Below are 15189 nucleotides of genomic sequence, written 5' to 3'. Positions count from 1 at the left end.
GAGCAGGACAGGAGATGGGCATGACAGACAGAAACAGAGATGTAGGTCCCAGCTTGATTTTGAAATGGCAGGTTAGTTGTAGTAGATTTATATTTTCCTTAACAGTATTTAGGAAAGAGCCCTGTTATCATCCAGTGTAGCACCTCTAGGGCTTATGGAGGGGAATGGGGTATTATTGAACTGTTTAGCTGTCAGGGTGGGTAGTTCCCTTTCTATATATGGAGAACCTACTATATCCCAGTAAGTGCCAGGAGGAAGTAGTTCTGTTTTCTTTTCAGGAGTATACCACATTTGAGATTAGTGACACAAGAACTTTCATATTTGTTAGTAGTATTGATTGTCTTTTATTTGTCTTTAATTATAGATCTGTCAATTTGATGCTAGGCAACCAGTTTAGGGTATGCTTGCTTTATGCAACCATTAAAATTACAGAAATAAATGGGTTCACTAGTTATATTTCTACACCAATTTCCAAAAAACTATTGGAATATGAAGAGGGTCCCTAAAAATGCAGAAATAGTGCATTTGTGAAACTGCCTGGTTTTGATTACTAACTGTAAATTACACATCTGTGCTATAAATACATAAATAATTTGGAAATAAGGTCTGATGATGTGTACTAATTTCTGTCTGTGTTGGTAGTTGAAAGTCAACAGACAAATGGAGAAAGGAAACTGATTTAAAAATAACATCAGATTATGTTGGTAGACCACAGATTCTACCATCACATCTTCTTGTCATTTTAAATGAGATGTTGCTAATTGTTGGGTGTGTCAGATTCTCTGTTACTCTTTCCCAATTTGTTTTATTGTTTCTTATACAGGGTATTATTTCATGGGATATGTAATGTCACATATAAGCTGGGACATTTTTATTTATTTTTTGGTCACGGCCTTAAACTAAATCTATGAGAAGAAAAGAAAAATATTTGCATACAAGGAAAATAATTTCATTGTTTACTTAGTCTGGCATTTTCTGTAATTCTGTACTGTACATACTAAAGTCTAAGACTTCCAGAAACAGCCTTTCTGCAGTCATGTTTGACACTGAAATTGTTCCTATGTGTATGTAGTGGGACAGACTTCCAGTACTTTGCAGTAGAGAAGGGTGCAAAAAAGCCACTGGAAAGAAAAACTGAAACTCTTGAAAACTGAGCAGGCTGGATTTATTTTCAATTTTGGAACCAATGCTAAATGGATTAATTTCTCTTGAACCTTTTTATAAGGACTTGCTCCTAAATTGGAGTGATTATTGTTAAACTAAATAGAGCTGCAGCACCCTCCTGAAAATATCGTAAGTCTCCTCCTGACCTCCCTGAGGTCAAAACTGAGATTTTATTTTATATCTTTGAAGCCTGGTTTAAAAATCAGACTCTGCAGTGAAATTGTTTAAAAGGGTTGGCCTTTTCACCAGGTAGCTCAGTAGTAACTTCTCAGTGATATTTTGCAGAGAGTGAAATATTTCAGGTAAAAGTCCTAAATTTGCAAGCATTCCATGGCATTTCTGTTTGAAAAAGAATGAGATCTTGGCTGTGGTAACTCTTGGTTGTTGTGTGATCTTATTGCCAAGTATTTTTTATATAAATTGGAAAGCATAGTCTTTTTTTTTTTTTTTTTTTTTCTTCCCACAAAGAAATCCCCCTGATCAGTTTTCCTTGAAGTCCCATAAATCCCTGCATTACACCTTATCAGCTCCATTATCAGAGCTATTTAGTTATTTAGTTCCTTTTTTAACCTAGTAAGAAAGTAATTCACTGCACCATTTATCCGCCAGTTTAAGCTTTGTGCAATTGTTCAAACCTTCCTAATTTTACATTAGGCTGATACTTAAGGGAAAAGCTTTCCCAGATGCTAAACCAGAAATTTTGTGCATGAAAATGCAGAGAAGAATGATACTGTTTCTAAGTCTGTTAGAAACGTGGTGGGATTTGTAAGGCACTTATGCTTGTGCAATAATATTGTGACTGCATTTTAAACTGAAGACAGAAAACACAATACTTTCAATGACTTATAAGAAAAAAAATAATATTTTCAGGTTTGTATTGGAAAAACCATATCCCTGAACATGAACTAGAAGGAGAATTAAGTTCTGTTTTCAAAATGTTATGTTTGGATTGCTGTAGCAATATTATGTTCCATCTTTGCTCATTTACCTCTCTACTTCCTTTGTTCCCTTCTTATATTTTAACTAAAGCCGGCTGCAACTTTCTCTCTTGTTGTCTTTTCTCTCTGTCTCTCATTGAGCCTGCAGGAATTTCACCTGATATCAAGCCATCATTTTTATTTTAACACAGAGGATCAACTTGGTTGTGTGTAATGACTGTGGGCAAAAACTGCCACTGGTTCACATAGGCACATGGCAATTCAGTATGTTACCTTTAATTTGCCATGGTTGCCCAGGAGTGGTTTTTTTTTTGTATTGTGATTATTTTTTTTTCCTTTATTTAATTTCCATTCTTTGACCTAAAATGGGAGGTATCTCACTGTTAAACTACTTTGCCAAAAAATAGCAATTAAATGGATGGCCCCGGGTATCCTTTTAACTGCTTCTGTTTTGTCTATTTGGATTTCTTCCTAATAACTGTGTAATGTTTTAATGCTTATTTTATAATTGGAAAACCTTTGTAAATTGTGTACACAGGTCTTTGGATTGTATTATAGCAGGCTTGGCATAGTGGGGTCCTGCCTATGAATGGAATGTCTCAGTGCTGTAGTAATAAAAATAATAATAGATTTTTGGTAGCTAAAGCATGTACAGAAGGAGACAATTTACTTCTAAAATTAGAACTGTGCATTAATATGAAGGTTTTGAAGGGATGTTTGGGCCAAAGGATTAGCTGCATTTTTTTGTTGGTTTTCATTCTGTCCTTCAATACTCCCATTTTAAGACAGCTTGCTTAAAGATCTGTAGGACAAAATTTATTTGAATGGGGGATTTGGTGTTTGTTTTCAATGGCTAAGATGGATGAGCTGTCCTGCTGCTTTATAAAGGTGGCACCTGCCTCCCCCAGTGATTTCTGGGATACTTTTCCTATCTCTTTATTGGATTCAGCTTGACAATGTATGTGAGCAAGTTCAGGGTGGACCCACCTGGTGGGCTACAGGAAAAGAAAGTGTATTTACCCTGAGTTCAGGAGTAGGGGGTGGGTTAGTTAGGAAAATCAAGGTGCAACAGAACCTGTTGAGAATGATACACTGCCTGCCTGGCATCCAAAACTACTTATGTGTTTTGAGCTTACATTTTGAAGAAGAAAGGAAAAAAAAAAATAGGAGTGGAGAGGGGAAAGAGAGAAAAGGGACCTTCTACCATTCAAGTATTTCATAGAGCTGCATAGTAAGCCCATAACTAAAGATGCACTTCTGTGTTCAGCCATTAACTGTTTCTTACTAGAAAACAAAGCAACAGCAAAAAGAATTGATGTTGCTGTCAGTTTGTAGTGGTGCAGTTTTACTTTGGAAATCATTAGATTCTCTGCCGCCCTGAAATTCCCATGTGCTGTTTGCTTTCTATGTCCCTTGGAAAAGGTCATGTCTGCAGTGTTTTTAGAATTTATGTTTATTTTCCCCAAGTGTGCAACTTCAAAACAGCTTAGCTACTAGCATCAGACTTCTCATGTTGAGGGCGAAATAGCCTCAAAAATAGCACCTAGGGATATGGAGTAGTTGGTGTATGAGTTCATGGGTTTGTTACTTGCAATTTTAACTGAAATATATTGTAGGTTTTCATTAGGTGTTATTTCTTTCATCGTACCATGGAATTGCCCTTCTTCTCATCACCCTGACGGACAGCAGTCTCTGACACTTCTAAACTACTCTGCTAAATTAGTTAGCTTTTAAAAGGAGTATGTGCTGCTTTGGTGTATCAGGGTATTAACCTAAGGTCTGTAGCATCAACTATTTTGATTAATCACTGCAGTGATCTGCTATTGTCATCTGTATCTCTAAGAAGAGAAATTAAACTATTTGCCAGTCTGAATTTTGACTAAAGGGAGCACTTTTATTATCATTTGGTCAACTCCTAGAAAGGACCAGGTAGTTTCCAAATGAATTAGCACATTTACATAAACAATGGACTCTTTCTGATTCATTCTCCTGGAAAGTACCATCACTGTGTTCCCAGGGATTTTCGTACATTAGATATTTGTGGTGAGCACCAAAAAGTCCTGCCTTCCTTCTGTGGCATAGGCATATTTTGGGTGATTCACTCAGGATGCCAGGGCAGAGGAGGAAGCTGAGTTTGTGAGTGCAAAATATCAGGGTGCATATCATATATTGCAGACCTGTGATGGAGGTTAGTATGAAAAAGCCACAAGCTGGGTATTCTTGCAGACTGACTGTCATTTCAGCTTTTTCCATTTGTGAAAGTGAACGTGTGTGTGTCTCCTTCATGAACACTGAATCTCTGAGACAGAGTTCTGTGTTTACAGTTACTCAGTCCTGCAAGGCATCTGCAGCTAATTTGCCTGGGCAACATTCTGCTCCCCAGCCTCTGCTCCAGGCGTTTCTAATTTACCTGTTGGATTTTGAAGTTGGGAAAGAATAGGGCGCCTGCCAGCAAAGAGAGGCAGAGCAAGATCAGGTTTTTCCAAAGCAGCACAAGGCTGGTTAGGACTTGGCCTGTGCAGGACTTTGAGCTTGGTCTCATTTGTGCTGAGATTTTCTCTCTGCCTTGCATCTACCAGATGGTAATACCTTGCATTTTCCTTCTTCTAGATTTGGAAAATTAGATATTCTTTGAACAATACCTTGGCTCTGGGAGGTTTCCCAAGGGGTGTTTCTGTCATAACATTGGTCTGGGTGATAAGCCAGAGTCGCTGGGAACAATCAGGATCAGTTGTTATAGTGGGTACAATACATCTGCACTGAATATATCACTGTTTTTCCAAGAGAGATCTCAGTGGCACTGCAATTAACACATGCTGCTTGATAGAATAATAACGGGTTGGGATCTTTTCAGTTTTCTTTCGGATGTCATTTTTCACTCTGAATTGCTGATCTTTTATTCACTTCTTTCTTTGGAAGTGAAGAGGTTGTGGTCTGCTGAGTTAATACAGAAAGTTGTTGCTCACACACTCTCGTCTTGCAGTGGAAACAATTTCTATTTAATTGGTTAAAATTGTCTTCCTAATGATCATATGTTGGACAGCTTCGAAGTTCTGTATTAGTAGATCTGGACACTTAATTTGAGCAGTGGTGACACATATCAGGCAAGGTGACAGCTCTGCCAGTGAGACCTGTGTCCATGCATCAGTGAATTTCTTTCTGAAGCAGATAATTGCAAGGATTTTAAACAAAGGATGTAATCTTTAGCCTTTGACAGTTTCCCTATCTCCACCAAAAGTTAATGCCACTGTTCTTACACTGTGGTCAAGTATTGACACTTTTCTATCATGCACTAGGTCTTCATGAGCTATTTGATATTGCTAATCCTAAGTTAAATCTAAGCAGTATCATACTTGAAGCTGACTTGCATCTTCCTCTTTCAGTCATTCTTTTATAAGAAATCGATCTTAATGTGTAAAAGTTGGACGTGCACAGCTATTTTACTCAGTTAATTGAATTATGAAAAGCTTAAAAGGAAAGCTTTAGCACATCATTGTTAAAGGCTACTGATGTCTTACAAAGATGTTGCACTCTTAATATGGCAGTATATTACTTGTGTGCAGTGCTAGCTCTAATTTGAAACCTAATAGGATACAAGAGAATTCTAAGACTATTACTAATGATAATATATTTTTAAAGTCTGTGCGATTTTTTTTTTATTGACAGTCCTTTGGGCTGAAGCTGGAAATAAAATGCGAACTGTTGAACTATTTCTCATTGGTTCAGAGGGCTGTATTCAGTGCTAATCACACATCACATTTCTCGAGTGCTGAAGTGCTCTCCATTGGCAGTTCTGTGATATAAATTCCAGCAGTAAATCCGTGCTAACGAAGTTCAAGTAGCTGTTCCCGTTCAGTAGCTCCACCTTTAGGGGAGGGAGGGGAGGATGATTGCCGGCACAACTTGCAGCAATGACAGTGTGCCAGTAGGTTGCTAATAGGTACATAAAGAGGTGGTTCCTTGGAGTGGTGGCTAAGGGTGCCCCAGAGAGTCCTTTTGAGTAAGTTTGTGCAGTTAAGTTGGTGTCTTTCCAGAGGCAGAACTTCCCATCGAAATACAACACTGTTCCAGTCCAACGCACAAGTGGTAGCTGGAGAGTACTGAGTGCCCAAATATATGGACCTGCATAGGATAGGGACAAGTCATTAAGGTGGAGTGGGATGCCAGGGGTGTTCAGGATGGAATGGCTTTTACTTTAATTTAATACTGATCTTGAGCTCTGTGGGGTTTTGTGTTCTGGAGAGAAAAATCTTTCCCTTGTGGCTGGTGCATCATTTGCAGAGAATCTGTCTTCCTTCACTGCTTTCTTACATGCTTTCATTTCCCTAGAAGCATGCTTTTAGTTATAACTTCACTATTGTTGAATTATCTAGCACCAACATATTGTGAAATTTTATTATTAGGTTAATCTGGGAAAAAAAACCAAACCAAACCAAAACAGGTTTGATAACAGAATTAATTCCCTTTCTCTTTCCTGATTCCCCTGCTGTCAAGAACATGTTCACCAGTACTGGGAAGAGCAAGGGGAAAAAAATGTCTCTGATCACTGTAGTTATTATGACAATTTATGTTCTTGCAATTGTATTTCTGTTTGTAACATTGTTATTAACACTTAGTGATTACTCTGGTTCCCTGCATGTTAATCAAATGCATATTGTCATGCGTATATTGAATTTATTGTATTGCCTTCCCTCACAAGTAGTACTGCTCTGTGATTATACTGATATGAAAAGAGCCTAGTTTTTACCTTCTGTCTTAGAAGAGCCTTGTTAAAAGAAAAGGAGGAAAGAAGAGCAAGGCTAGTTTTCATTTTGTATTAGAAATATTAGGCTACCTTCCCTTCAGAACAAGGGGAGATTTCTGAAGCCATAGTACATCCACGATGGAAAAAGCTATGTCAGCATCTCCCATTATGCAAAAGGTTTTTCCAGTTCTGGCATCTTACAAACAAAATACTACCATAGCAGCACAGAGGGGAAGAGGCAGCAAAGGAGTCCTACACCATTAATGGCTTTATAGATCAAGCTGTATTTAAAAATACTCAGTCACATATGGCACACTGCTGAGGATATCAGTAAAACTAAGTCTACCAAGCAGACATTTGATCTCTGCCACACCTTCAGTTTATACTGCTTGTAGTATGCTGTTGGAAGGTTAGGCAGAATCTCAAATAAGCAGAGCTAATTGGAGAAAGTGCTGCTTTAATTTGACACAGTGATTTTAATTCCCCTTTTAAAAAGCAGTTTCACAATTCAGGCAATATCAGCAGAGTAAGATCATGTGACCTCCTTTTAGAAATCAGTGCAGAAAAATTATAAAAGTGTGGAAAATTTTGGTATTTCAGTGTAATCATTAATTTAGCTTCCTTCAAATATACTATGAGCCTTTGCTTAACAGTAATGCTGGATATATTTTAAAGAACACACAAGATTAATAAAATGAACATAAATCCTTAATTTGTTTAGTATGGTCTTTAATGTGGTACAGTTTTATTAAGACTGAAATGTAAGAGCCATTTCTGAAATAGGGTAGGAAATTGTTCTTTGAAACTTAGCTCTTGTGTTGTATTGATAGTGTAGTATGTTTCAGAGTAGTTCTGGGCAATGCTGTTGTAACTGTCGGGAGAGAAGATAGAAACCATACCCCACCTCTAGTTTCTCAGCTTTGCTAAACAATCTGGAATGCTGATAAATTCAGATAAGATCTCAGAGTGCTTGAAAGCATTCAATCTTCCTTTAATCCCTGTGTCTAGTTCAGGTGGTGTATGAAGAGTAACTCTGAAATATCTCTTCCATGCCATACTTGAAGAATGTAAGAAGTCATATTTGTTTGAGCTGTGGTAGTATTTCTAAATTATTTTTTTATCTCTTAGCGCTGGCCCCAAAGGTGATAACATCTACGAATGGAGATCAACCATTCTAGGACCTCCAGGTTCAGTCTATGAGGGAGGTGTTTTCTTCCTTGACATCACATTTACACCAGAATATCCCTTCAAGCCTCCAAAGGTAAGAGACCTGTAGCTAACATCTTAAGTCATGAGTGCTAAACATGAATAGTATGTAGTGTAAATGGAACGCAGCCCATTTGAAATCTACTCTTCTTAAGAACAAACTTAAGCTCATTTTAGACATTACAGGAGTTTCTATTAGCTAGTGTTAACAGCTTTTCCAGTCCTCTTGATAATTATTTTAGAGCTTTTTTTTCTTCCTGCTTCTGTTTATAAGAAGTGCTAAGCATTTAGTGCAAGCTTTGGGACAGGACTGAGAAACTGAGAAGTAAATAAACTTGAGGAGAAATGCTACAAATACTAACTTCTCAAACAACTCGTGTTCTGTAAGCATAAGTTGCATGTGTTTTGGCCACCAAAGTAGTATTTAATTTTTCAATTTTGTTGGACACTTGTGTTGTTCACTTATTTGTACAGTAATAAATTTTCGGTAGGGGTGTTATATTTGTGAAGCTCTTACATTCCAGTGTTGTTGTGTTCCAGTGCTCTAAGGCAGATACCAGTGCAAGTGAATGTTATCCCGTGGTTCCAATATGTGGCCACAGGAAAGGTGTTGGGTTACAAGAGGTGCTTGTGTATGCACTTGGTGTTTGTCTTGTATCTGAAAGCGTTTATGTGCATGTTTAACTTTCTACTTAAAAGTTGTTTGATTGATGAGATACATGCCAGTGGCTGCACCATCTTTCAGACTTTGGTCCAGTCTGCAGCAGAAAGGCTTCATCAGGCCATCAGTCATTTCAACAGAGCAATGCTAATTGCTTACTCAAGACAAAGTAATACAAGCTTGCCAAATTGAGGAAACTGTTTGTCTGTTCTTGCTCACATAACTTCAGGGTTTCTGGTAGTACCAACAGATCCTTAAGTTCTACTTCTGAGATAAGGCTCCAATTCACAAACAGCGTGATCCACCTTGAGACATCTCTAATGCTTTCCTGCTGGCACCTGTCCATCTCTTTTTGGAGATTCTCTGGCAACATAGATAGTTCTCATGTCAGAATTTAATTCACTTTTAAAGTAGTTTTTTATTTGTTTTTGTTTTGCTTAATTTGCTAAATAATTTGGTGCCCAACAAGCTGTATGCAATTTATTATGTTGTGAGCCCAGTAAGCATTTTAAGAGGGATCTTTTGCTTTTCCATGTGTGTTTTGTTACACATTTGCTTTCTATGCTACAGGTCAGAAGCATTTATCAGCCTAGGCTTGTTCAGACCCATCATAGAATCCTGGAATAGTTTGGATTGCAAGGGGCCTTAAAGATCATCTAGTTCCAACCTACTTACTGTGGGAAGGCATGCCTTCCACTAGACCATGTTGCTCAAAGCTGCATCCAACATGGCTTTGAACATTTCCAGGGATGGAGCATCCACAGCTTTTCTGAGCAACCTGTTCCAGTGCCTCACCACTCTCACAATAAGGGATTTCATTCTAATATCTCACCTAAATGAACACTTTTTCATTTTAAGGACTCCTTGTCCATGCCCTTGTAAAAAGTCGCTCTCCATCCCTCCTGTGGGCCCCTTTAGGTATTGGAAGGCTGCTCTAAGGTTTCTCTAGAACCTTCTCTTCCCCAGGCTGAAGAAGCCCAGCTCTCTCAATCTCTCTTCATAGGAGAGGTGCTCCAGCCTTGATGACCCTCTTCTGGACTCACTCCAACAGGTCCATATCCTTCTCATGTTGGGGGCCCCAGAGCTGGATGCAGTACTCTGCAAGTGTTTGTGATTGCCAGATACAGGTGCAAGGACCTTGCACATGGCCTTGTTGAACTTCATGAGTTCACAGGCCCACTTCCCTCTGTTCCTCCTAGGCTTCCTGTCCTTGCTTCCACTTTCTGTACAGTTCCTTTGTGTGTTTGAGTTTGTCCAGGAGCTCCTTGTTCATCCATGCAGGCCCCTTCCCTTCTCTGACAGATGGATCTCATCAGTGCTCAGCAGACCAGATTTTCCAAAGCAAGTCTCATGGTCTAAGTAGCTCTGGCTACCCCTGGCTGTGGCACCAGGCCCATAACCATTTGTTGGTTTGCTAGATTTGACTAGCCCTTTTGAACCCTTTCCCTTTGACCAGGAGGATTGATGAAAAAACTACCCATGCTCCAGAGTCCTTTCCTGCTACTCACAGGAGTGCCTTGTGTGGCTTTAGTGTCTTTTCTGATACCATGGGTGTTTCCAATCTCAGAACAGCAAAGTGGTTCTGTGGGGACACCTCAGTCTTTGGGGGGAAGTCTGTTCCTGCAGGTCCTTGCCATGTCAAGCTTCCATTCTTCTGCATTATGGCCCCCCTCCCTTCCCTGGGTGCTGGTGGGAGTTTCTGGCTGTTTTGCTGTAGCCTGTGGGTTCAGTGCAGTTTGGAACCAGCTGCACTCTAACTCCTCCTCAGCAGGCCTGATGCCACACAGGCTTCTCTCTGCCTCCTCCAGCTCACCTGCTGCTGCAGGAGGTCCTCCACCTGGACAGCACCTTTTGCAGGCAGGCCTGCTGGCTGTCCTGCCCAGGAGAAAGGTCTCAGCACTGCCTGCAGTCTGAGGCCCACTGTGCAGCCTCTCCCTTCAGCAGCTCCAGCTGGGCAGAAGAACCTGCCACTGGCAGGGTGGATGGTGCAGACACCCCAGCCAGAGTTGCAGCCCTTGCTCTCAGATGTGTTCCCACCATGCTGCTTTGAGGGTCAAGTAGGATGCCAGTAACTACTGAGCTACTGAGGCAGCCCTACATGCCAAGGTCCCTCATGCAGAACCAAATTAACAGTTATGTCATTCCAGCTCAGCCCTGCTTTCTGCTCAGTGCTTCTGACTGAGATTTCTTTATCTCTGGCTCTAAACCCTCACCCAGATGAAAAGAAGGTGGCATTAAAACACCGAACAGATAGGCACCACCTACTGAGGCCCTAAAACACAAGTTTAGCGGCAATTCACTGTATTGTAGCAGTTCCATTTAAATGGAGTCTTTTATCCAGCAAGGTCCAAGTTGGTTCACAAACCACATATAAGCATGGAAGTCAAACACATGTAGTTCAGTCTCATTGAGATGGTATGTGGGAGAAAACATGGTGGTGCTGTAATAGAACACACTTTTTCTACTTGGGCACTTCAGGTTGAGATGGAGAACCTTCCTTTGAGAACCAAAGCTGCTCCTGTATTAAAATCTCCACTAGTGTTAATCAATGGTAACGTGGAAAATATGATTACCATATCACTCCTGCTTTATTCCTGCTATTTTGTTGGTTTCAGACTGTCCAACTACTTGCAGTAGTGAGTAGATACTGTCTGTGGATCCTGTTTAGGAGGTAGGCTAATGTAATTACAGTAGCCTTCCTGTAAGTGCCTTTTAGGGCAAGAAATAAAGAAATAGCTAGTTGAAACAAAACCTAGTGTATATCACTTTGGTGATAAGCACTCACAGAACAGTGGAGTAATTTTAAAATAGAGTAGAAAGTAATTTTAAAATCCTTGATCTCTGAAAAGATGAAGCTCTGTAAGGAAAAAGGAATAGTAACCCTTGAATCTTCCTTGTAAGCCCTGTAAGACCAGTGGAAGGAAATCTCTGTGAGTCTTTGGTAACTCCTGTGAAGACAGTTCTTGCTGTAGTGGGCTGCCCAATGGTGAAGTGCCTGTAGTTGAACAGATTTCATAACCTGAAAATGAAATGTCATTAAAAGATTTACTTTCTTAAATAAAATTAGGTGAAAATGGTCATCCTGGCAAGCTTCCCAGCCCTTAGGAATATGTGTGAGAGATGATAAGGCATAAACACTGAGAAATGCTGTGTGGTTGATGAGAATCTTAGAGGCATGTGATGAAGGATTTACAGGTGTAGCCTTTGAGGGTCTAGCTCCAGCTGAGGGTTTGATTCAGTATGTTGGAGCAAATGCTCTGTAAGAGAGCCAAAAGACTGTGCTAGAAGTGATATTTAGATTCCTGTAAGGATATTAAGAGGGACTGCACTACTGTGCTTGAGGTTGGAGAAATGAAAGATCTTGAAATTTGACTTGGAAATGTGTTGCATGGTACAAGGAACTTCAGTGGGAGAAATCTGATACAGGGACAGATACTCTCTTTCATGTCCTAAATATGTATAATGGAGTTCTTTTGCATTTAATTGAGCATTCTGTACAATACCTTGAAAATGCTAGAGTTAATCTGTTCTCTGCTTTTTATGCTTTCTCATTTTGTGTTGTATTCCGGTTTTGCCTATGTTTCAGATAGCAAATGAGTCAGGCACGTGCTGGGTGTGCCTGAATTTAGGAGAATCCAATAAACAAGTATAATTAGAATTTAAGAGTTCAGTATTTGTACTATTACAATGGACATTTTCCCAAGAGTTACATTATAGTTGGGTTAGATTTCATTTACTGAGCTGAAAACAGTAGCTTATGTTGACCTGGTGTGTGTGCTTTGATCATTTGTATTAATAACCTCTAACCACTTCCTTCCACCCACTCCTATTCTGCTGCTTGTGTAAATTAACCTCTGCTATCACTTCAGGGTAAGGTTGAGATTAGCTTCTTTTATGTATTTTCAAAAGCTGTGCTTAACTCCATGTAGTTACTGCATTAATGTAATCTCAGGTGGGACATTTCCAAAGGATTGTTCAGTTACACTATATTTTTCTGCTAATCCACATGCTGTTCTCTTCACTACCTTCTAAGTAACTCAGTTTCTTTTGATTTTGGTCTGAATGTGAGGGGTTTTTTTTCCCTCTTTAGATTGTAATGAGCATTTACTTTAAATATTTTTGTTTGTTTTCAAGAAAGCCTCCAATTTCTCCCTCTTCCAGTTCAGTTCCATTTGTGCAGAAATTGTAAATGGCGAACAGCTGGACTACATGTGTCTAACACCATCCTAGTTCTGAGTTGCTGCTGAAGTGAAAACAAATTTAGATTTTTTCCACAGTGCTTGGTAGAGTTTCTCTAGCTGGAAAAAACTGTTTTTAGTGCCATGGATATATCCCTTAAGGATTATATCTTAAGGTGTGTGAGGGAACCAGGCTGTTATGCAAGTATGTGGGAGTATTCTTTCATTTTCACTTTCCCCTCCTTCATGAAAAATAATTTTTAAATAAATCTTACTCTTAAAGGCAAACAGCATTCATGCTTTGTTATCAGTTATTAGTCAACTGGACTGAAAGACTGTCTACAGAGTATTTAGCTTTTGTCTTGAGAATCAGGATTAACAACTTTCTGTCTTTACGAATTAGAACTGTTGACCTATGTTAATTTAGTCCTTATTGTATCAACTTGGAAATACTTCATGCTGCCCCTTCTGGAAGTGTTTAAACTGTCAAAATTGTTACCTCTCTTATAGTTCAAAACCTTGTTGGAAGGAGACCAAAGGTGCAGGTCAAACACAGAAATCCTGAGCAAGCAGCAGGGCTGGGCTGAGGGTTGGGCTGAGGAACCCGAGGCAGAGCCATTGCCAGCAAGTGCAAATGCCACGAGCCTGTTTTGCCCTGAACAGTGTGGGTTGGGGCAGGTACAGCAGAGGCAGACCCGCCCTCTGCTCAGGCTGCTGCACGTGGACTTCCACATGACTGCAGGGAGTAATTGCTGCCTTTCCTCCCAAGATTAGATGATCTGGGAAACAAAGGTCATTTAGGTTTCTTGTCTGCTATACCTCTAAGGCTCCCTAAGTAGAAAGCACCAGGAGTTCTTGGTTTGGAGTGGCAGCGTGTTGCAGAAGGTGTGGGAGGGTAACACATCTCTGCTCTCTTGCAGTCATTTTGCTATTTCCCCCATAATGTGCAAATGTGCAGGGATTTGGGGTTGCCTTTGTTTGCTTCCTGTTTTAATCCAACATCCAAGCAGCTCACAAGAAATAAAACATAAAATCTCCCCAAGCATGCAGTGTGGGTGTCTCCTGTGTGACAAGTAACCGCTTTTGCAGATCCAAAAATAGCCCATGTGCTCTGTGCATTGGGAGCATTCTTGGAAACACTGCATGAATTCAGTGCACGGGGACATGCCAGTCACCAGGGCTCTGTAGCTGTGTCCCCTGTGCCTCTTCCCCAAGCCTGTGAGAGCGAGGGTCACAGGCAAATTTTTTGCATCAGGAAGGCAGTAGAAAAAATGAGGATTGACTGACAAGTTTGTGTGTGGGCTGGTCCCATTTTAAGGGAAAGCACTAGTGTGTTCTTGTCATTCTGCATTACCAAGTGTGTTTTGCAAATACTCCTGTGACCTATAAAAAGACAATAAAATTTCTAGGTGTGGATAGCTGACAAATTTAGAGGATTTAGGATATGGACCCACAGCCTTTATTCATGTGCATAATCCTAATCCATGCAAATTGCACCCAGTTTGTTGTGACCCAGGTCCCATGGTGTTCTGAGAATGGCTCCTGGTGCTTGTGTTTCCCTAGCTCAGTCACATCATGAAAATAAGTAATTCTAATTTCCCTCATTGCTGAGCCTCTTAGAAGGGATGGAAGCTGTGATTCCAAGTGTCTTTACCTGTCTGGAGGATTTTACAAATCCTTAGGAGTCTAGAAGGGAAAAAAAAATGCTGTTGTTAAGGCTCCGGGCCCTTCTGTCACTGGGAACAAAAAGACAAAAATTAATTAAAAATAAAGATCAGATTGAACCCACCAGCAGGGTTTTGCGTTGACCGTGGAAGTCGGCTCCCGAGACTGTAACTCATTTTCGTTCCAAACCCGGCTCTTGGCTGTTTCGGCCGCGAGAGGGCGGCGGCGGCGCGGGGAGCCCGCCGTGGGTCAGCCGGGACCGGCGCTCTTCGCTCCGGCTCGGCGCTCCTGCCCTTCCGTCCCCGCAGCCCCTGGCACCCGGCACCGCTCACACCCCTCTCTTGCAGGTAACGTTCCGGACAAGGATCTACCACTGTAACATTAACAGCCAAGGCGTCATCTGCCTGGACATTCTAAAGGACAACTGGAGTCCAGCGTTAACCATTTCTAAAGTTCTCCTCTCCATCTGCTCCCTCCTCACAGACTGTAACCCCGGTAAGTCCACCTGCCGCCTTACAGTCCTCCCAGCACCTAAATAACGTAGCCCTCCTCATTCCATTGGTACAGCCGGCTCAGCTCATGCCTCTGGTGGAGCACTTTCCCTCTCCAGGGCAGTCAGAGAGGGGCTGGAGG

The 15189-nt window shown here is 40.7% G+C and overlaps 1 protein-coding gene across 4 annotated transcripts in view; it reads left to right on the top strand.

Moving 5' to 3' along the window:
* Window positions 1-15189, top strand: part of LOC130249080 (ubiquitin-conjugating enzyme E2 E1) — a 45173-nt gene that overhangs the window by 28302 nt on the left and 1682 nt on the right. For all 4 annotated transcript variants that reach the window (XM_056483454.1, XM_056483453.1, XM_056483456.1 and 1 more), the window contains exons 4-5: window positions 7975-8107; window positions 14904-15051. In XM_056483454.1, coding sequence (XP_056339429.1) covers window positions 7975-8107; window positions 14904-15051 — 281 coding nt within the window. The remainder of the gene's footprint in view (window positions 1-7974; window positions 8108-14903; window positions 15052-15189) is intronic.

Source organism: Oenanthe melanoleuca, chromosome 2, assembly GCF_029582105.1.
Source record: "Oenanthe melanoleuca isolate GR-GAL-2019-014 chromosome 2, OMel1.0, whole genome shotgun sequence".
Lineage (NCBI taxonomy): Eukaryota > Metazoa > Chordata > Aves > Passeriformes > Muscicapidae > Oenanthe > Oenanthe melanoleuca.
The sequence above is the reverse complement of the archived record's forward strand: the minus strand, read 5'-3'. Positions and strand labels throughout refer to the sequence as shown.